The 23,228-nt window shown below is 36.8% G+C and overlaps 1 protein-coding gene and 2 gene segments (V, D, J or C); 2 read left to right on the plus strand and 1 right to left on the minus strand.

Moving 5' to 3' along the window:
* Positions 1–17,866, minus strand: part of LOC105924303 (gastrula zinc finger protein XlCGF57.1) — a 28,657-nt gene extending 10,791 nt beyond the window's left edge. Inside the window, exon 1 of one of the 2 annotated variants that reach the window (XM_036134934.1) lies at positions 17,794–17,866. The gene's annotated coding sequence lies outside the window, so the exon portion shown is untranslated. The remainder of the gene's footprint in view (positions 1–17,793) is intronic. The other variant, XM_036134932.1, reaches the window with a different exon arrangement.
* LOC118562471 lies at positions 1,706–4,461 on the plus strand. The segment is given in 3 exon segments: positions 1,706–1,820; positions 3,872–3,942; positions 4,029–4,461. Coding segments are annotated over 3 exon segments (420 nt in total).
* Positions 17,867–19,132: 1,266 nt separating the features above from the next.
* Positions 19,133–19,793, plus strand: LOC118562469. The segment is given in 2 exon segments: positions 19,133–19,186; positions 19,269–19,793. Coding segments are annotated over 2 exon segments (450 nt in total).
* The last annotated feature ends 3,435 nt before the right edge of the window (positions 19,794–23,228 follow it).

Genomic DNA, 23,228 nt, shown 5'->3' on the forward strand with positions numbered 1-23,228 from the left:
TTTATCAAAGGATTAAATTTATTATTGTGGTTTTTTTATTTGCATTATTTTTTTCTAAGAAAATGACTTTGGATTGTCTGGTTTTCAAAATGTGCTACATAAACAAATCTGATCAACTGATCAAATCAGATAATTTATGTATTAGATCTATATTTGCATGTTGTGTTATCAAGGAAATGCAAATGTTGCACAGCCTGCCCCCTTCTGTCTGCCTCTGTTCTTAATTAGAGGAAAGAGCTTCATTCCCAGCTTCAGTTTCAAGATGATGCTGAGACTGTCTGTCCTGTTGCTTGTGAGCTGTCTGCCCTGTAAGCTGCACCACCTTCTGATCACAATGCCATTTTTATTCTAATTGAATGTATCTTGTTTTTTGACTGGTTTTGGTCTTTGTCAGGTTTTAACAGCCAGGCTCTGGAGTCCATTCCTTCCACCTCAGTGGTGAAAAAGCCTCAAGAAGTTCTCAGTCTGTCCTGCAGAGGATCTGGGTTTGATTTCAGTCGGTATGGAATGCATTGGATCAGACAACCAGCAGGAAAACCCCTAGAATGGATGGGGGCAATTTGGAATGATGCAAGTAAAACAGTTTATGCCAGCAGTGTTGATGGACGAATAGAAATCACCAGAGACAACAGCAACAGCATGGTGTATCTCAGACTGTCAGACCTGAAACCAGAGGACTCTGCTGTGTATTACTGTGCCAGAGACACAGTGGTTAATGTGAGCACAGAAGCTGTACAAAAACTCGTCACATGCAGACACACACAAACACAAGAACACTGAGCTCAACAGCTGGGACTTAGGATTTCCTGTTAGCTGACTTTCCACCAACGCATGCTTTGGAAAAACATATCTTCCAAAAAAACATTTAGTATGATGGGCCCAAAACGGTCTCCTGACCAAAATCAATACATTATGTTTATTAATTTATGTGTTGAGTATACCATTTTTTCATACATATATATATATATATATATATATATATATATATATATATATATATATATATATATATATATATAAATTTATTTGATGAAACAAACAAACAGTGATCAAAGGCAAAAGCTTCAAATTTCTTTGTGGTGACCCAAAGTTTATGCTATGAGGTCGCAAGCCTACTTCTGACCTGCCATAATAGTATATAAATAAAAATAACTGTTTGTTGTAAAACTGAGAAATATATATATATACTGAACAATTAGGCCCAATGTTATGGATATTTCTGACAGATTTTGTTCATTATTCTAATGATCATGATTATTAATATTGTATCCAACTGCTTTCTAATTACAGTGACTTGCCACACTTTATTATTCAGACATTTGTCTTAATTGGAATTTTTAAATTAAAAATAGCAACTATTTACCTAACAGATCTGAGTTTGAATCCCCCCCCCCCCCCCCCCCCACACACACACACACACACACACACACACACACACACACACACGTCTGACAGGAGGAGTCAATGCAAAGCTTACTAGTTTCCAGCTATATTTGTGTGACACAACAAGGCTGTCAGAGAACAAAATTCACACTGACACATGATGGACGTCAGATCTGAACTGCTTTTCTTTTTAATCTGCTTCACAGGTGAGAAAAGGCTTCCAGATATTGTATTTGCTCATGTGAACCAGTTTTGCAACAAAACTGTAATTCTTGACTGTGTTTCTTTACAGGCATTTATGGTCAGACTCTGACAGAATCTGAATCAGTGGTTAAAAGACCAGGAGAATCCCACAAACTCACATGTACAGCATCTGGAATCTCATTCAGCAGCTACTGGATGGCCTGGATCAGACAAGCTCCTGGAAAAGGACTGGAGTGGGTTGCTTCTATTAATACTGGTGGTGGCAGCACATATTATTCTCAGTCAGTCCAAGGCAGGTTTACCATCTCCAGAGACAATGGCAGAGATCAGCTGTATCTGCAGATGAATAGTCTGAAAACAGAAGACTCTGCTGTTTATTACTGTGCTCGAGAGATACAGTGACTGAAGTCGGTTCAGCAGCTGTACAAAAACCTCAAGTCTCATTCAGAGTTAGAGGTTGGATAATTGTGTTTTTGCTGTGAGGACTGGAAAACTAAGAATGATACAGTGAAACACTAAACACTGATACTAATATCGAAGAGTGCTAAAGTCCCATTTTTATCATTGTCCCACCATTGGAAATATTATATCTAATGTGAAAAAAAACATAAAATTGTGTATCTACGAGATGCAGCAGGGACAAAAGACAAAAACTGATTTTTTCTAATTTAATAATAATAATAATAATAATAATAATAATAATAATAATAATAATAATAATAATAATAATAATAATAGATCACCTGTCTCTGTAGTCCCATTCCCAAATTTCAGAATAAAGGCGCATCCTAAAAATGACAATATGGCTTGATATTTTCATTTTGCATTGATGTAACTGGATCTTTAAACGTCAAATTGATAAATTGATGTAGATCAATGTATTGTTACACCTCTACAAAATATTTATTTTCCATTTGAACTTTTTTTGTAAAAATTGGTTGAGCTCTTCAAAAACTGTTCAAAACTAACCAGAAAATACTGACAGTAAGAACTCTGGTTAATGTTTACCTGTTAACATTGCATTTAGATCACAGACGGTTTTAGTATCAGAAGTAGTTTGATGACCTCAGAATAACTAGTGAAAAGTTTTTTTTTTTTCCCAGCAATGGCCTAATTTTTAAATAAAATGTATGTAAAATATCTTTGCTTCTTACTTTAATACTATGTACGTTTATTCTATGATTCTGTTTGGTGTTTACCAAGTATTCTATCCATGGTTAGCTTATCTGTCTATAGTTTATCTCTCTCAGGTTTTCGATCAAACTGAAATTTGTTGGCACTTGCATGGATTTCTTGCTTTGCGACAAGTTAGTTTCTAAACTAAATTATTTTCTTTGTTATTTCTGACTAGATTTCTTGTGTGAAACAACAAAAAATTACTTAATTGAGTAAAGTGATTCTTTATCCTCTCTGTGTTTATTATTATATAGGCTATTGATGGATGGTCATTGTTCAGTTCTCATCATATATATAATATCAGATCAATACTTTTGCTTTTTGGCCTGAAGAAGATGATCTGTTTTCAATTTAGCATTAATTGTTTTTAAATAAAGACACAAAACACTTTGAGATTTATTTTAAGACAGAAAAATAACAATACAATGGCTAATAATTATACATAAAAAGATTTTAGCATATTTTTATTAATTAAAACACTGCTACGGTCAGTATATAATTTCAGCTTAATTTTACCAACTTTCAGCGTAAAGGGCTGACAAGAATATTCCAGATTGGTGGCTTATTATGCAAATGTACCCCATTTAACCTCCTGGGTACGTTTCATGTTATTCAGCCAACTATAGATGCAGCTGTGTCATTGAATGAATTGCCTTACCAGATTAAATGTCAGTTTTTAGTCTTGGATTGCATAAATTAAATTGAATTAAATTAAATGAATGCAATGTATAGTCCAGAATGACTTAAACCTCTTTTTTTCTCCTTTATGGCGTATTTTTGACTGATGCAACTAATAGTCCACAAAATATTGTAATGCGGGATGATTGCACAATAGTTTGTAAATATGTTCATTTTGTTATATATGTTGCTTTTAATTTGGGTTTCCTTTATTTGCTGGTCATGTCATTTTATGTATTGTTTTCTTTAGTGATGTAATCATTTTGACACTTAAAGAGAAAGGAAACTGTCTAACTGCATGAAATAAATCCAGTCAGACTTTGATACTGTATTAATACTCAAGTCTATGGTCCTCCCTTCCAGGCAGGAGGAGTCAATGTAAAACTTTTGTAACTTACAGCCATAATTATATCTCTTGTTCTATTGTCAGAGAACAACAAACACACTGGATCATGATGGAGCACAGATCAGCGCTGCTCATTTTAATCGTCAGTTTTATGGGTGAGAAAATGTTGGCAGAACATAATTTGTCTTCAGGAAATAGTCATTTTACAAAAGTTATGATTTTTGACTGTGTTGTTTCACAGGTGTTGATGGTCAGACTCTGACAGAGTCTGAATCAGTGGTTAAAAGACCAGGAGAATCCCACAAATTAACCTGTACAGCCTCTGGATTCACATTCAGCAACCACTGGATCGCCTGGATCAGACGGGATCCTGGAAAAGGACCGGAGTGGGTTGCTTCTGTCACTACTGGTAGTGGCACATACTACTCTCAGTCAGTTCAAGGCAGGTTTACCATCTCTAGAGACAACAGCAAGCAGCAGGTCTATCTGCAGATGAACAGTCTGAACACAGAGGATTCTGCTGTTTATTACTGTGCTCAAGTCTCACTGTGATTGAAGTCGGTTCAGCAGCTGTACAAAAACCTCGAGTGCCTTTTATCTTATAAGACACTAACCGTGTTTTAGTGACTGCACTGATACAGAGGAACAGAACAATTAGAACTATTTTGTTTTCTCTCCACCATCAGGAATATAATCAAATTTAAGATAAAAACATTAGTGCAATGTCTTCTGCTGGTACATCATCAAGCTGCCGTTCAGAATACAGAGTTTTGAAACTAATCATTGGGGAGACTCAGTCTCTCCTCCAGCGGATCTGGCTTCATTTAGGTGCTGTGATATGAGTTGAAGGAGACAAAGTATTGGGTGTATCTACATGGATGGAGGTGGAGCACAATATTTTGCAGTTTTCAAGGTAAAATAGATAAGCCAAGTAGAAACGGCAATAGCATGGTTTATCTTAGACTGTCCAATTTAAGGTCAGAAGACTTTGCTGTGTATTACTGTGATGAAGATGTTGTGTGTTTAAAGCAGGTGGGGAGGCTTTGAGATATTCTCTTTTTGGCCATATGGTGGTGCTGGTGACAACAAGATGATTCATTCAATTTAGTTATGTTGATGCATTTTTAAGCCACTAGAATGGATTTCACAAGACACATGTACATGTATACACTGTCTACACAGTGTTTTAAGATGTTTTTGAGGAAGCATTTTATTAATGAATTACTACAGGATGCTCACCCAGTCCAAAAAAGAAAAAAAAAACTTGCCTTTTAAAGAAAGAAAATGTGAGTTTTTATTGAACAATTGTTAATGTTCAGAACAATTATCCAACAGTGCGAACAATAAAGAGTGTCCCATCTCACTTATTTTATTTCATCCAGTGAAGTGAAAATAATAAACAACAAAAACTGAATTCTGACATAAAGAAACTAATTTACACTTTCACTTTCTTGTCAGCCTGAGATTAATTTCCTCCCTCCCTGGCAGGAGGAGTCAATGCAAAACTTGAAAAACTTCCAGCCTTAATAGTTGGAGCATGAACGGGCGATAAGAGAACAGAGAACACATCAGAACATGATGGATAGCAGAACAGGACTGTTTATTTTTGTCCTCTGTTTTATGGGTGAGTATATGCTGAGAAATTGCCTTTTATTAAACTGTTTTTGAGAAATTGCCTTTTAACAAGAATTACACTTTTGCTGCTTCACAGGTGTTGAAGGACAGACTCTGAAAGAATCTGAATCAGTGGTTAAAAACCCCGGAGACTCCCATATGCTGACCTGTACGGCCTCGGGATTCACATTCAGTGACTACTGGATGGCCTGGATCAGACAGGCTCCTGGGAAAGGACTGGAGTGGTTAGCTAGCATTTATAACCCCAGCAATATCTATCACTCTCAGTCAGTTCAAGGGCGCTTCATCATCTCCAGAGACAACAGCAAACAACAGGTGTATCTGCAGATGAACAGTCTGAAAACAGAAGATTCTGCTGTTTATTACTGTGCTCGACAGTCACAGTGACTGAAGTCAGTTCAGCAGCTGTACAAAAACCTGAAGCACCCTCAAATAACAGATGAACGCTTTTATCTTGAATGTCATATTTGGGCCGCAAGGGCCGTTGTTGTCTTTTAACCTTTTGTACTCCTATATTCTTTTATCTTTTTATTGTGATTGCCTTTTAACTGTTTTTTTTTTTGTTCTCTGTATGTATTTGTTTTAATTTGTAAACCGCTTTGATCAATGCTAGCCATTGTTGGAAGGTGCTATATAAATGAAGTTTATCTTATCTTATCTATCTAATAGTGATATAATGACTGCACTGAAACATTGATGGTGAGACAAAAATGTTTTTATTTTATTTTTTCCAATGGTTTTCATTTTCTGTCACAGTCCTTCCCATTAAGAATGTTAATGCTATCCAATGTCAACAAATCTGAGAGGGCATTTATACGAAAGGAAATAAAGCAAATAACTTTAAGTTAATGTATTTCATTATTATTTCTTTATAGTAAAAAAGGGGTCTTTATGATTCTAGTCTTTAGCACAACTTAATTAGCCTCGTGAGACCATCCTGATCTCGCGAGCTTTCAAGGTTTCACTCGCAGATCAGTCTGGCTACTCTCCGTTAAAGAAAATTTGGAGCCGTTCACCAAACGAACGTCCAATTAGCGTTGGCTTTGAGGCGGGTTGAGGTGTGACGCAACGGGAAGCGCGACAGTTCAGTCTAAAGAACATGGCTGCTTCAGCCGATGAAACTAGCGTTAGCGTGGCTATCGAGCAAGTTTTATCGGAATTACAGAGTATTTCTTTGCTGAGCTAACGAGCCTTTACCTGCAGCAGCAAGAGTAGCTTGGCTTGTGGTTGTGTTTTCGTCGAGCGACGACGAATCTCATTGGTTTATTTGGCCCGTCTATCACCAACATAGGCCAATCAGCTAACCAGTATTTTCGCCCCTTCCCAAAATTACTTCAACGGAAGGTTTCCAGATGGATATGCGGAGCAAATCTATCTGGCGGAGTCAGGTAACAACTTAATGAACATGGGTTTTGACTACTCAGACCCAGAGTGGCTAATGGGGAGCACCGGGACAATTCCTGGTGGCCCGGTCCGATATTTGGGCTGCAGTGTTGTTCTCTCATGACGCTGTAAAGTGGATCACATGTGCTGCCCCCTACCACTATGTTTGGGTTGCCTCTGCCTCCGCTGGAAGCTAGAATTAAGCTATGAAAACAGACTCTGTTTAATGTGCAAGTATTGGCAGCTTTTTCAATAAAATGAGCTTGCAGTTTGAAACATCAAATGAGGATGATGAAATTTAATAAAGAAAGATTAAGATTAAGATTAAAATTTCCCTTAAAACCATCATACAAGTTAATTACGAGGTCACATAATTTTGTGACGTTGTTGCGCATTATGTGGTGTTATTTATTGCATAAATAATTGTATGTTGCTGAAATATGTTGTACAAATAAACTTAATTTGACTTCTTCCCCTTGTACTGGGACTTCTTCCTGGCATGCGACGCGTACCGTCTCCTTTTTTCTGTTCTAAGCTATGAACAGCTGAGCCAGTCATCCTCTGAACATGCGCTTCTGAACATCACATGTTTTATAGAGGAATATGTAAAGAACTTTCATATACATTAACAATCAAATTAGCTTCTAGTACTGTCACCATTCCTGTATTGTGTCATGTTTTACATTATAATGTAAAACATTAAAAAGGTAGGGAGTAGTGGCCTACTGGTTAGAGCAGCACACTTGTGCTTTGAGAAGGTTGCAAGTACCTGGTTCGATCCCCACAGTCTGCACTCTGGGTCCCTGAGCAAGACCCTTAACCCCCAATTGCTCCCCAGGCGCCGCACAGTGGCAGCCCAGATTTAACAGTGAGTTAAATGCAGAAGTGAATCTCTCCATTGTGGGATCAATAAAGTTCAAATTCTTATTTTATAATTAATTTACCAGAATAATATGCTACACTTATCTTTTCAGGAAACCATTTTAGTGTCAAGCAAAATGAGCTTCCATCCTTTTATATTAATAATACAAAATTCTAAATAAAAAAAAATGTGTTAGAAAATTGTGTGGTGACTGACCGATATCTGTCAGGTGAAAGTGAACATGACTTAAGTGAAGACTTTGATTCTCTCGTTATAAAAAAAAAACATGAAACTATGTAAACAACAAAAAACACAATAGCCAAAACCAAAAAAGTTTTTCAGACAACTGCAGTTGATCCAGAACGCTGCTGCCTTTGTCCTCACCAAGACTAAGAAAATAGACAAAATTACCCCAGTTCTAAAGTCCTTACACTGGCTCCCTGTATCTCAGAGAATATACTTTAAAATATTATATAGTCTATAGATCACTGCATAGCTTAGCACTTAAATATATCACAAACTTGTTATCAGTGTATCAACCCCCCAAGACCACTAAGGTCTTTTGACTCCAGCCTACTGTGCATACCTAGAACCAGGACAAAACACAGAGAAGCAGCATTTTTTTTCATGCTCCACTTATCTGGAACAAACTTCCATAAAAGTGTAAAAGTGCTGAAAGCCTGAAGGCTTTTAAATCTAGATTGAAAACCCATGTGTTTAGAACTGCCTTTGCCATTCACTGTTCGAGTTAAACTGTTTACTGAAACATCATTTGTTTAAGTTTGTAGTCCATCTGTTATTAAAATATTTTAGTTTCCATTTTGTTTAAAAATTTCTACATTTAAGTTTTGAATTGCTTTTTATTCTGCTTTTTATTTTCCTATGTTTTAATCATGTAAAGCGTAGTCCTTGTTCAAAGAACTCCCCAAACACAATACATCGGAATGAGCAGAAAATGTGCCCCATGTGAATTCCTCTGCTAATGAGTCAAAATAACCACCAACTGGCCAATCAAATATAACTTCACAGAAGGAAAAAATGCAACATTAAACCACCAGAGGGAAACCAATACACTATAAATTCTTTGAAAACCAATATATAACAACAATTTACTTAATCTAAGTTAAATTATCCATATACAAAGTGTGTTATGGCATAACATAAATTATTTAATGTCATAAATTAATTTACACATTACAGTTTATAGAAAGATTGACAGCTTTTTTTCTTTCTGAATGTATATGTAAAATCTTTTAAAATGTGCGTAGCAAAAATATGCTATTCATTTAGCAGTACAGTCTGTGTCAAACGTCGCTGTATTTCAAGGGGTGTGCATAAGACTGACATTATATGTCATAAACATGACATAACAATGTTATGAACATGAAGACATCTTTATGCATGTGTATGACTGTTGTCACTGTGTCATTGAATACATTATGACACTTTTAATGCAAGGTTGACATTGTTTAAAAAAGTCTTATTTTACGACAACTTGACAATAACCAAGCAATCATAACCCATTATACAAATGTAATAACAGATCTAATTAGAAACCTTTAAAAAGGTATTTATATGTACCTTCATTTTAAACAGATAGCAGTGGGGCAAGGTGGAGTTGAGGAAGAAAAAATGCAAGTACTGTGCAAACAAATAAAATAAATTGTATCCATTACTTGTCGATTGGTTTTGATAGGGTATTTATAACAATTAATCAATGCACTACAACTTAAAGGCATTTTTTATGACAAGTTGAAATACTTGTTCAACTTTAATTGAGTTAAGGGATAATGTTAATGACAAAATCAAAATGGTCTCATGATTGACAGAATTAAGACACATCACACATCACAGTGTAATGTAATGTTCACGGATACATCTAAATAACTTTTTAAGATTTATACTAAGACCTGCTGAGATATTTATGTTGGGTTATAATGTCTATAATGTTAATTTTAAGTTGTCATTACAAACAAATTTTTGGTTGTGTTAATGTCAAATGTTCATAACAGAGAAGTCTTGAACAATGTCCATTTTGCACAAAAAGTGTCTCTCGAATGATATGTAATACATACACTGTCATAAATCTTCATGACTGTTGTCCCAGTCAGTCATATCCACACCCCTTCAAATAAAGTGTTACTAACTTTTGTAAATTAGAAGGACATGCAAAGTCTCCTTTGTTCCTGTTTTACTGCTACAGTCATGCAGTGTTTAAGTAAATCAGCTTTTAATGCATTAAAAGGTACAGATCAACAACAAATATGTTTTTTTCACCCTAAGCATTATTAATTCCATGTCAGCAATCAGTCGTATGCCCATTTCCCCTAACATCTTTACATACGTGTTTATTTTAAAGTTGTGGGGAGGAGCCAATGTAAATGTCTTTATTTATCTCAGAAGAAACTGAACCACCAAGGAGATGTGCAACAACTTTTCACAATGACTGCAGTCGGCTCTGTTTCTCTTCTCCTGTTGTTTACAGTTTCTGGTAGGTAGCAAACTTCTGCTCTCTTCTGTTAACAGGTTTTCTGTTCGGATCCTTTCTGATCTCACCGTCTTTCTTTCAGCTGTTTTCACTCAGACTCTGACTGAATCTGAACCAGTGGTGAAACGACATGGAGAATCCCACACTCTGACCTGTACATATGCAGGAATATCAGATAATAACGCTGAGATCAGCTGGATCAGACAAGCTGAAGGAAAAGGACTGGAGTGGGTTTCCTATATTTCTGCTCCCAATGGAGGCTCTAAACAATATTCCACATCTGTCAAGAATCGCTTCACCATCTCCAGAGACAACAGCAAGGATCAAGTGTATCTGCACATGAGCAGCTTGAAGACCGAAGACTCTGCAGTTTATTATTGTGCTCGAAGAAGCACAGTGACACAGGAAGCCCCAGAGCTGAACAAAAACTCTGCAGCTGACACTCAAACAGCCTGGGTTAAATTCACACTCTCCTTTCTGAATTTTATGATCCACTATTGTTTTACATGATTTTAGGGACCTGTTCCAAAGTTGTTGTTAAAAGAGAGAAAACAAGAATAAAAAATATTTACTTTTCACACAAGAGACAGTTTATTTTTTATTTTTTTTTATTTCTAGACAAAATGTACAATCTCAAACACTTTGTATTAAACTAAAGGAAGATTAGTTTAATACAAAATGGTTTATTTTGAAAAAAGTTCTGAATTTAGAATATTTTGCATTTTCAAAAAAAAATGGTGGTTTTGGGACCGACTCTGTTTCATAAATTGCATAAAATCAGCTTGCATGGATCATAAAATATAGGGAACTGAATATCTATTGCTTTTGTGTCTGAAACAAAAACGGTTCGGACCAATCACGTTGCAGTATTGTGGGTAAAGGTGGGACATACCAGTACAACGAAAGCAACAGCGGTTGAGCCCACAGCTGAACCAACACAAACATGGCAGAAGATTTTCACATAACAGACTGATGTGAGATTGGGAGGTTGTTTAGATTAACACCATGAAGCTGTGGTGCTGTTTAGTTTTCAGCAGAGAGATGGACCGGATCAGGACCAACATGCAGAAAAAGGCAGCAAAACTGGTGGAGGTGCTTGTCACCAGAGAAAGCTGAGGCGGGTTTCTCAGTCCTGCTCTACCACACTCGTTTCCTGGATCTCTATTATACCTGCAGTATGAATCCCAGTATAAATGATTGATTGTTAAATCATGCATCGCAAAATAACAAATAATTCATTACTTTTTCATCCTCTTGGATGTTGACTTTTTATTGCTCCTAAAACCAAGATCAAAATAAAAATAAAAATATTTCTGGTCTTTTATTTTGTGTTGCAATTTAGGGAAAAAGCAGTATACTGATGTTCTTATTTATGACTTTAAGAATTGTTTCTGTGTTGCTCTTCTTGAGCAATTTTTAAATCCCCTGCAATGGATTTGTCTATTTATATATACAGTCACAATTAGTGAATAAGAAACCGAAAAGTTCATTAATTTCAGGAACTAATTTCAACAGCATTTTATATATATATATATATATATATATATATATATATATATATATATATATATATATATATATATATATATAAATTTATATATATATATATATATATATATATATATATATATATATATATATATATATATATATATATATATATATATATATATATATATCTCCAACAGTACAAAAACATGACTGTTAATTGGCCTCTGTAAATTCTCTTTAGGTGTGAGTGTGTGCGTGAATAGTTGTTTGTCATCTTTGTCTCTGTGTTCCCCTACGATTGACTGGCAACCTCTCCAGGGTTTACCCTGCCTCTCGCCCATTGAACGCTGGAGATATGCACCAGCACCCCTCGCGACCCCATATGGGACAGGCATGATGGAAAATGGATGGATGGATGGATGTATATAATGAATGTCAGTCAGGAAAGGGAGAGATTGTTCTACAGTTTTGCAGTCATAGACTTAAAAGCCCTGTCCCCTTTAGTTTTTAACCTCATACGAGAAAAGGCCTGTAGATTCTGGGTGCTGGGATTGAAAGCTACAAACAAAAGTTGGTTAAAAGCTGACACAAATAATCGGGGGTCTGGTCATTTAAAGCCCTGCGGGTGAGAACAAGTACTTTAAAAGGAATATATGGCCTATGCAAAATAAATACTTTCAGTCTCCCAGAAACACCCATTGTCCCACTGTTAGTTGGCACAGAAAGTGAGAACCTTCCTGCAGCTCCTCAGTAATTGAGCACTTGCATTATTTCTAATCCACCAGAGGGGGAGCTCCCGTACCACAGATAATATAGACCACTAGAGACTGTTAAGTTTTTATTAAATATACTTTTTCAGAATACCACACATTTGTCCTATAAGTTTTTGTTTGTTTTTATTTACTTAAAATGTCTGCCTTCTGTTCCTATCCTTTTCTATAGATATGTATTCATCATTGGATTTGTGTTGAAATGTTTGTTTAAGTATTTATTCAGTGAGAGGATCTAATGAACATTTCAGGTCATTTGTGTAGATCTGTATTTGCATGTTGTGTTATGAAGAAAATGCAAATGTTGCACAGCCAACCCACTTCGTTCTGCCAGTGTTCTTTATCATAGGAAAGAGCTCAATTCCCAGCTTCAGTTTTAAGATGATGCTTAGACTGTCTGTCCTGTTGATCGTGAGCTGTAAACTCCACCAACTTGTCACCATAATACCAGCTTTTGGTCCGATTTTAATTGTTTTTGACTGGTTTTGGTCTGTGTCAGGTTTAACAGCCAGGCTCTTGAGTCCATTCTGTCCATCTCAGTGGTGAAAAATCCTCAAGAAGTTCTCAGTTTCCTGCAGAGGATCTCGGTATAATTTTAGTTGGTATGGAATGCACTGAATCAGACAGCCAGCAGGAAAACACTGGAGTGGATGGGGGCTATTTCCCATGATGCAAGTAAAACAATTCATATTAGCACTGTTGATGACCGTATATAAATGATTAAACACAACAGCAATAGCATGGTGTATCTCAGACTATCAGACCTGAAACCAGAGGACTCTGCTATTACTGTGTCATGAGCTACACATAATGGTTAATGTAAGCAAAGAAGCTGTACAAAAACTACTCACATACAGACGCACACAAACACAAGAACACTGAGTTCAACAGCTGGGACTTAGGATTTCCTGTTAGCAGACTTTTCATAGCTCATCTTCCACAAAAAATAGTTCAATATGATGGCCCTAAAATAGTCTACTGAAAAAAAATCCATTCAGAATATTTGTTCATTTTGCATAAAGTGTTGGCTATCAAAGATTTACAAAATAAATGTGTTGGATGCTCTGCTTTAACAATAATAGAGGACAAAATATTTAGCTTTCTTTGTAGTGACCTAAAGTTTATGATAGCATGTTGGAACCGTTTCTTCTAAACCAATATTATTGATATCCTTGACAGATTTTGGGAAAAAATACTATTATAACTAAAAAAATTATCTTAAATTACTATATTTAAGAGAAACAAGAATGACCAGAAAAGAAAACAGTCTAACTTCAGGAATTTAGTTTAATGAATTGCATTTAACCTCTTCTCCACCCCTGCATCTTGCAGGAGGAGTCAATGCAAAACATTAAATTAGAGCTTTATCTGTGCCACTGTAACTGAGGCTGTCAGAGAACAAGAATCACACTGAAACATGATGGACCACAAATCTGAACTGCTGTTTTTTATCATCTGCTCTACAGGTGAGAAAATGCTGAAACATTTAATATGCCTTTGTGAAACTGTATCTTAGCATTAACTGAACTAATTGACTGTGTTGCTTCACAGGCGTTTATTGTCAGATTCTGAAAGAATCTGAACCGATGGTTAAAAGACCAGGAGAATCCCACACACTGACCTGTACAGGATCTGGATTCACTTTCAGCAGCTACTTGATGGCCTGGATCAGGCAGGCTCCTGGAAAAGGACTGGAGTGGGTTTCAACCATCGATGTCTCAAGCAAATATTACTCTCAGTCAGTCAGAGGCCGGTTTACCATCTCCAGAGATAACAGCAAACAGCAGGTGTATCTGCAGATGAACAGTCTGAAAACAGAGGATTCTGCTGTTTATTATTGTGCTCGAAGAGACACAGTGACTGACGTCGGTTCAGCAGCTGTACAAAAACCTCCAGCAGCAATCAACATTTTTGTTGATAAAGAACTGACCTGGTTGCGGCCACCCAGACTCTACCTAAAAAATGTGGTGTTTCTATTGTAGAGTTCTGTGATAATATAAAGACTGAAACAATATTTTAGCATATTTAATCTAAAAGGCAGAGGGGTGTTTACAGCTTCACTACTAGGCTCTCATACACAACAATGTGAGATGGGTAGATTTGCCAGAGAGTACGCTCCTCTCACAGACATTAAGTAGGACCAATTGCGTACACCCATTCAGGGCCGTGCACAGTTTGATGTCAGAGTTCCTTTCATCACATTGGTGGAGAAGATCATACTATAATGTAAATGGTAAATGGCTTGTACTTGTATAGTGCTTTAACTAGTCTTGATGACCTCCAAAGCGCTTTACACAGGCAATGCGGGTGAAGTGTCTTGCCCAAGGACACAACGACAGAGACAGTCAGTGCGGGGGATTGAACTGGCAACCCACCAATTGCAAGACGATCTCCCTAACCTCTGTGCCACGTCGCCCCGTCCCAGCTGGCATGTCTACCCCTAATCAGTCATTCTGTCCAGTCTAAGTATGTCAGACTCTGTGTCTCCAGTGTCTGTTGTTTGTCTGTAGTTTCCATGGTAACTGCCTTTCACAGCCCAGTCTCTGTAATCTCATAATCCGTAACACTGTTCAATCTCAAACCTCAAACTTCAGTCTATGAACTACTGTTTTTATTAAAATTAACATTAAAAGAGCTAAAAGTAAGATATTTACCACAAAATAAAACTAAATGATTCTCATTTGTCACCTGAGATGGCAGTAACATTCCCTATACACAATCGGTCCCTTCCATCAACAATGTCTTCTCCAAGTCTTTCTTCTTTCAAACCTTGTGGTATGTTGCGGAACAACTTCAGAGTGTAGCTTGTGTTTACCCCCCATATTAAACAGGTTTCCTTTTATCACCTCCAGAATATTAGAAATATTTTGTCGAGGATTGATGCTGAAAACTAGTCCATATATTTATTATTTCAAGGCTGGACTATTGTAATTCTTTACTATAATGAAGTCCACAAAATGTAAATTGAAGCCTTCAGCTAATCCAAAAGGCTGCAGAGTTTTGATGAAAATCAAAAAAACATATAATTTATCCATCCATCCATTTTCTAACAACCTTATTCCAATTGGGGTCACAAGAGGTGTTTGTCCCTATCTCTAGCTGTCAATGGGCAAGAGGCGGGTACACCCTGGACAGGTCGCGGTCTATCGCAGGGCCAATACAATTCAATTCAATTTTTTTATATTTATATTTCAATTTATGATACATGTCATCTTAAGGCACATTACAAAGTCAAATTCAATCAAATCAGACAGATAGGTCAAATAGTTTTTAATCTAACGAAACCCAGCAGATTGAAGCCTTCGAGGAGTGAAACAGAATTCACTCCTCCTGAGGGAGCGTAGAGTCACAGTAGACAGTCGTGTGCATTGTCCATGGCCTTGCAGCAATCCCTCATACTGAGCAAGCATGAAGCAACAGTGGAGAGGAAAACTCCCCTTTAACGGGAAGGTAAAACCGCCAGCAGAACCAGGCTCAGTGTGAACAATGTATTCTATTTTTTTGCTTTTCCTTTTGTATTCATATATATTTTAAAATGTCATCTTAAATAAAAACATTAAAAATGTTTTTATATTACATAAAGTTATTATGAACTCTGACTCTTTAGTTCAAAAGTCAGTACTAGTAGCCCTCCGTATGACATAGTACCAATGAAGAAGCTCTCACTTTCAAAAAGGTTGGTGACCCCTGCCACTGATACTACCAAGGAGCAGACAGTGCTGTTGGCTGCTCACTGCAATTTAAAAATGTCACTTATTTACAAGTGAAATCACTGGATCAAGTATTTTCATTAGACTTTTTTTCATCATTTTGCAAGTTTTTAAAGCTTTAATAACTGAGGCATGCTTACTAGATAAGGGAATTACACTTTTCCCTTATAGCATAGGTCTTCAACGTTTTCCAGGCCAAGGACCCCCAAACTGATGGCGAGATGGAGCGGGGACCCCCTAATTATATATATTGTATAAAATTGTGTTATATCAAACTGGTCCTATAGTGCCATGTGTAAATGTACCTTGTTATTGTGCATTCAATACTAAGATACTCAAATAATACACGGGTTCATATATTCATGTTATTATTTTAAACATGTGCGAGGCACAGTGAGTAGGGTGGCCATGCCACTGCCATTTATAAACATAACATAACACAATAAACTGATACCTGCCAAGATCAACAATGTCTGTCAATTGCATGTAATCATGCATAACGACATTTCAATTTAAAGACATTTCAATTAGTGGAAAAAAATTGCAGGGGGGTGGGTATAAAAAATGTCTAATCAACCAAAACTTTCGCGACCCCCATGCAGTACCTCCGCGGACCCCCTAGGGGTCGCGGACCCCCTGTTGAAGACCCCTGCCTTATAGCAACAGCATAAGTGGCTGTTTCTCCTGAATTTATATCTCCTCTATTTTTTGACACATTGTTTGTTGTAACAAATAGAAATGGAAAGTTTATATGAGGGATACATTATCAAAGTGTAAGTTTTTCATGACGGGATCCCACTCTTGTTCATAAAATGTAGACATATTGTTATGACGCCAAGACAGAAGACCCAGCATTCAAACCAGACAAGTGGATAAGATTAAAGACGGTTCTTAAAGACAGATATGGGTGAAAACAGGTTGACAGATGAGCAGTCCGCCTAGACAAGGTCAGGCTGGCTCGGTGATCAGATAGTGAACTCCAGCTCGGTACACAAACAAACTGACAGGCTGGACGAGGACAGGCAGGCTCGGTGGTCAGATAACAATCCAGATCGGTACACGGGCAAGCAGGTAGAACAGACAGGGGTCAAGGCAAGCTTGGATAATCTAGAAACAGGCTAAGTCCGGTACACAAGTCAGCAGGTAGAAAAAGGCAGGAAAATCAGATACAAGATGAGAACAAGCTGCTATGCACTGGATAGCTAGTAGGAGCAGTAACCAAAATAAAAAAATAAAAATACAATAGGCTTCACCAGAGAGCTATTTCAGGTAAGATAATTACTGCTCATAACTTCCTCCAAAATCCCGCTCCAAAGCATCCAATTTGTTCATTTTAAGGCATAGAGTCTTGCACCAATTAAGAGCAGTTATTGCTAACGCTAACACACATTGAGGGTTTGTTGCAGTTGCTCTCTTACTGTTGGGATTTCTTGATTGCAGGACAAGCTGGTGAAACCCCAGCAGTATCTGACGAAAGCCCAGAATGCTGTGGGAAGTCTTCTCAGTGGTTTTCAGAAAAAACAAAAGGGTCAGTAGTTACTCCAGAGTTAGCCTCATCTAACTCAGCTCCTATACTAGCTTGTTTTGTTCGTAATGCAGACAGAAAATGGTTACTACTGACAACCTGGAACAACCACCAAATGCTAGAAAACAGACTAAGACCTCACATTGCTCTGTTTGAGAAGCAGAAGAGCAGCAAACATGTTCAAACACTCTCTAGGAGGGGAACAAGCCGAGTTGGGACCGTGTTTGTGTGGAGGTCATTTAAAGTCCTGCAGGTGAGAACAAGTACTACAAATGGAAGAGACGGGTTATACAAAATAAATACTTTCAGTAGATCAGAAACACAGTTCAAAACAAGTACTTTCTCGCAATCTACCAGATACACTTAGTTGGGAAGAGGAGAAACTGCAGCAGTCTGCTTTATTACTGCTTTATTATATTTGTGATTTGCCTCACTGTATTTGTTGCCTTGATGGGACAAAAATACTATTAAAACTATAGTATACTATTTACCTCACAGATTTGAATTTCAATCCCCCAACCCCTCTTGCCTGGCAGGAGGAGTCAATGCATATTTGATTTGTTTCCAGGTTTATTTGTGCAACCGAACAAGGCGGTCATAGAAGCAGAATTACAGTGAAACATGATGGACTACAAATTTTGAGCTAATGTTTTTTTATTATTTACTTTGCAGGTGTAAAGAAGCTGACAGAAATTTAATCTACATTTGTGAAACACTTTCTTTAACAAGAACTGTACTTACTGACTATGTTGCGTCACAGGTGTTTATTGTCAGACTCTGACAGAATTGGAACCAGCACTTAAAAGACCAGGAGAATCCCACAAACTGATCCGTTCAGCCTCTGGATTCAAAATCAGCAACTACTGGATGGTCTGGGTCAGACAGGCTCCTGGAACAGGACTGGAGTGGGTTGCTTCTATCAGTGGTGGTGGTGGCAGCACATACTACTCTCAGACAGTCAAAGGCCGGTTTACCATCTCCAGAGACAACTACTAAGAGCAGGTGTATCTACAGATGAACTGTCTGAAGACAGAATATTCTGCTGTTTATTAATATGCTCAAAGAGACACAGTTACTGAAGTCGGTTCATCATCTGTACAAAATCCTCCAGCAACAATAAATATTTAATTGTTCAACGTCAAGCCCTGAGTCTCTGTCTATTTCTTCAAATTAACCATAAATCCCAATTTAGAATTTCCATTTCATTGCTTACTTATACAACAGATATTTTGGAAAATGGACAACATAAAACTTTTCTTCATGCTGATGACTTTTTGTCTTTATGAAATCCATGACATCAACGGCTTAATATGAGGTTATAGATGAGTTATGTAAATGTTGTTGGTGAAAATAATGTTTCCATTCCATAAATAAAAAGAACTTTGCCTGACTCTAGGCCCTCCCTTTGAGGAGGAGCTGATGCAAAACGTCACTGTTTTAAACATCTTGCACTGATGATGGCAGAGAACCAGACAGTCAGCTCAACACCATGGACTGCAGGACAACACTGCTGCTGATAGCTTTCTGCTGGACAGGTGAACACAGCTTTTTCTAACCTAAGTTGGAATAGGAGCTTTTCTTGGATCCAAAGTTATAATTCTTTTCTCATCTTTGCAGGTGTAGCTGGTCAGACTCTGACAGAATCTGAATCAGTGGTTAAAAGACCAGGAGAATCCCACACCCTGGCCTGTACGGCCTCTGGATTCACGCTTAGCAGCTATGCGATGAGCTGGATCAGACAGGCTCCTGGAAAAGGACTGGAGTGGATCGCCTATATAGGCACCAGCAGTACTCCAATCTATTACTCCAATTCAGTCCAGGGAAGATTCACCATCTCCAGAGATGACTCAAACAGTAAACTCTATCTGAAGATGAACCAGCTGAAAACTGAGGACACAGCTGTGTATTACTGTGCTCGGAGGCACAGTGACAGAAAGAAGCAGGAGGCTCATACAAAAACTTCCCCCATTTACCACTTCCTTTGGAAGCATTCAGCTCAACCCACTACTGGTAATATTTAAGATAAATAACTCAGTGGCAAAATTCCAAAAAAACAAACATTGTTTAAATGAGTGTGGATTTTAAAGTAATATAATGAACCAAGTTTCATTTCATGCTGCATCATGAATTGTACATTGATAATATAATACTACTGACATAAATATAGATTATACTGTGTTTACATTGCAGCTCTTTACAGGAAGAGACTGTTCTTTAGTTAACAAATAATAGGACTGTAAGAACTTTCAAAAACTAGAAAAAGCTTTATACTGAGCAGATCCACTAATTACACCCTGAAGACAACTGGCTTGTCGTGTCATGGACAAATGGCAAAAAGAAAAACAGAATTTTATGACAACAGGACTCTATCTTTCCCAGGCAATAAATTGTGGGATATGGTTTTATATTGATAAGACTCGGTGTCTAAAGAAGGGTTCATCATCTTATCTAAACCTATTTATGTTTGTATCCCAGATCAAGACTTCATGCTTTGTGTTTAGAGCCATCTTTAAGTTGTTTCCAGGGGTCCTGTGTGCGATTGGCCATGGTAATTTGAAGCTCTGATCTCCCTATGTTAATGTGCAACATTACTCTGTCACAAATGATGTAAATCTTGAGAGCTACTTTCACACACTGTTTGGTGGTGAAAAATAAACCTTCTCACATTCACCACAGCAGTAGTAACCTTGTTTTGAATCTGTGGCATCAACATAAGTTTAAACAATTAATGAACAGTAGAAGCTTCATTGACTATAGAGTAGTTTGAAAATTAATTAATGAAATATCACTACAGAACAACACACAAACTTATGTTTGTAAATTATAGCCCCAGCGACCCTGAAACTGCATAAAGGAGCAGCTCTGGGCTACATTATGGTTTATTTTAAGAACCCTGTGCTGTGCAGCAGCCATAGAACCTATAATATGAAAAGTGCTATGAATACTTAATTTACTGTTTGTGTGCTACAGAGGTTTCATTAAATTATGAATGAAGCCTTCAGAGAATAGTAACTCTTGATTAGTGCATCTATACTGCAGATATGACCGTTAAAAATTAAACTATGATTTCTGAAAATTGTTTTAACTTTAATTTGATCCTTTCCAATTTGATAATTACGTTAAAAAATAATAGCAAAACAAGAGTGAATCTAAAGTGTCCCATAACTCACTCAGGGTTTGATTAAATGCTAATATTACATTTATTTATGCTGTTCTGAAAAGTTTTGCTCATTTACCTCGCTTCCTCTCACAGTCAGAGGAACAAAACTAATTCAGGTTTCAGTCATGAAAAACTAACAGCTAAACAGGTGTTATTTAAAACATTTGTTCATAGTTTCATGCTTCCTAATTAGCTAACTAAAACCAATCTGTACTCTTAATTTCTTTCTTTTTTCTTTTTTTTTTTTTTTTTACAATTTTTCTAGTTCGTTAAATGTTCGTTAACAGTTTTGGTTCCCAGGTTTATTTCTTGCGGTTTATCGCAGCTCACTGACTGACTCACATTATCCTGCCAGAAACAAGCTCCCAGTGATTGAAAACTTTCAAGGAACTTTTAATTAGAATGTTTCCCAAATGTTTTTCTGAAAAAAACATGAAAAATATTGGAGAGTATTCAGAATAATTTTGTATATATATATATATATATATATATATATATATATATATATATATATATATATATATATATATATATATTTATACATATGTGTGTGTCTGTATTACATGAGCCAGAAATTGTGAAAAAATTAAAACTATAAATAATTTGATATTTTTTTCTGTACGCACTGGTGAAAAGTTTTACTTTGTACATTTTCGTACTTGCAAGATGGTAGGGCTAAAACAAGTATAACTTTCGGTGTGTCCAGTTAGACTACAGCGTCATTATGGCATTATTATCTGTTTACTTTTAACTATGCTGGCATTTTTGGGGAGAAACCCTGGCATTTTATTATGCTCTTCCTGGAACCACTGTGATTAAATAATACTTAATTTGGAAAAAGCAAGAAAAATGACTGAATAAAGCCTCAAGAGGTGAATCGCACTGTGACAAGTGTAACACCTTATCAGCAGCAAGTAAAAATGATCAGGTATTGATAAAAAAAAATGAAACATGCCCCAGCAGCAGTGCTTTAAATGACACTGGAGATTTTTCATACCAATAATTCATTAGAATCTGAAAAAAATTAGAAAATTCACTAAAGAGGGGACTCTTTCTGGCAGTGCTATAGCAGAGGGAGGCCAATACAAACTCTCCCTCCGTTATAAACACACATTTATCAACTCTCACCCAGTTTAAGACCACTTAAGTTTTAGGTTTTCTTGAGTCAGATTAAACATATCATGAAAGGAAGACAAAAGTTCCTAATGAAAACCTAAACAAATATTAGGTTTATTTTATTTCTTTTATTTCTCTGATGTGGGCCCAAGTATATAATCATGACAGAATTTCTGAGTTGGAAATACCTTTTTAGGCACAACAATAATTGATTTGATATGTAGTTTCTGGAAAAAGTTTATAAAATATCTTGCCTTGTATTCAGAATGAACAGTTTTTTTTTTTTTTTACTTTTCTTAGGCAGATCATATTTTTAATGAATTAAAAGGTACAGAGTAACAACAAATATTTTTTTTCACCCTAAACATTATTTATTCCATCTCAGCAATCAGTCGTATGCCCATTTCCCTCAACATGTTTACATACGTGTTTATTTTAAAGTTGTGGGGAGGAGCCAATGTAAATGTCTTTATTTATCTCAGATGGACCGAACCACCAAGGAGATGTGCAAAAACTTTTCACAATGACTGCAGTCGGCTGTGTTTCTCTTCTCCTGCTGTTTACAGTTTCTGGTAAGTAGCAAACTTCTGCACTCTTCTGTTAACAGGTTTTCTGTTCAGATCCTTTCTGATTTCACCGTCTTTCTTTCAGCTGTTTTTACTCAAACTCTGACTGAATCTGAACCAGTGGTGAAACGACATGGAGAATCCCACACTCTGACCTGTACATATGCAGGAATATCAGATAATAACGCTGATATCAGCTGGATCAGACAAGCTGAAGGAAAAAGACTGGAGTGGGTTTCCCATATTTCTGCTCCCAATGGAGGCACTAAACAATATTCCACATCTGTCAAGAATCGCTTCACCATCTCCAGAGACAACAGCAAGGATCAAGTGTATCTGCACATGAGCAGCTTGAAGACTGAAGACTCTGCAGTTTATTATTGTGCTCGAAGAAGCACAGTGACACAGGAAGCCCCAGAGCTGTACAAAAACTCTGCAGCTGCAACTGGATCAGCCTGGGTTAAATTCACATTCTCCTTTCTGAATTTTATCATCCACTATTGTTTTACCTGATTTTTTACCTGTTCCAAAGTTGTTGTTATAAGAGAGTAAACAAGCATACAAATTATTATCTTTCCTCATAGGACACATTCGCGTTTTGTGCTGAATATCTAGACAGAACATTCTCAAAGATTTTGCATAAAGCTAAAGGAAGATTAGTTTGAACCGAATACATTTCCAAATGATTTATATAGTAAAAAGTTTCAACTTTTTTTATTGTCAAGCCTTGAAATA

The sequence above is a fragment of the Fundulus heteroclitus genome, unplaced genomic scaffold, assembly GCF_011125445.2.
Source record: "Fundulus heteroclitus isolate FHET01 unplaced genomic scaffold, MU-UCD_Fhet_4.1 scaffold_95, whole genome shotgun sequence".
Classification (NCBI taxonomy): Eukaryota; Metazoa; Chordata; class Actinopteri; order Cyprinodontiformes; family Fundulidae; genus Fundulus; species Fundulus heteroclitus.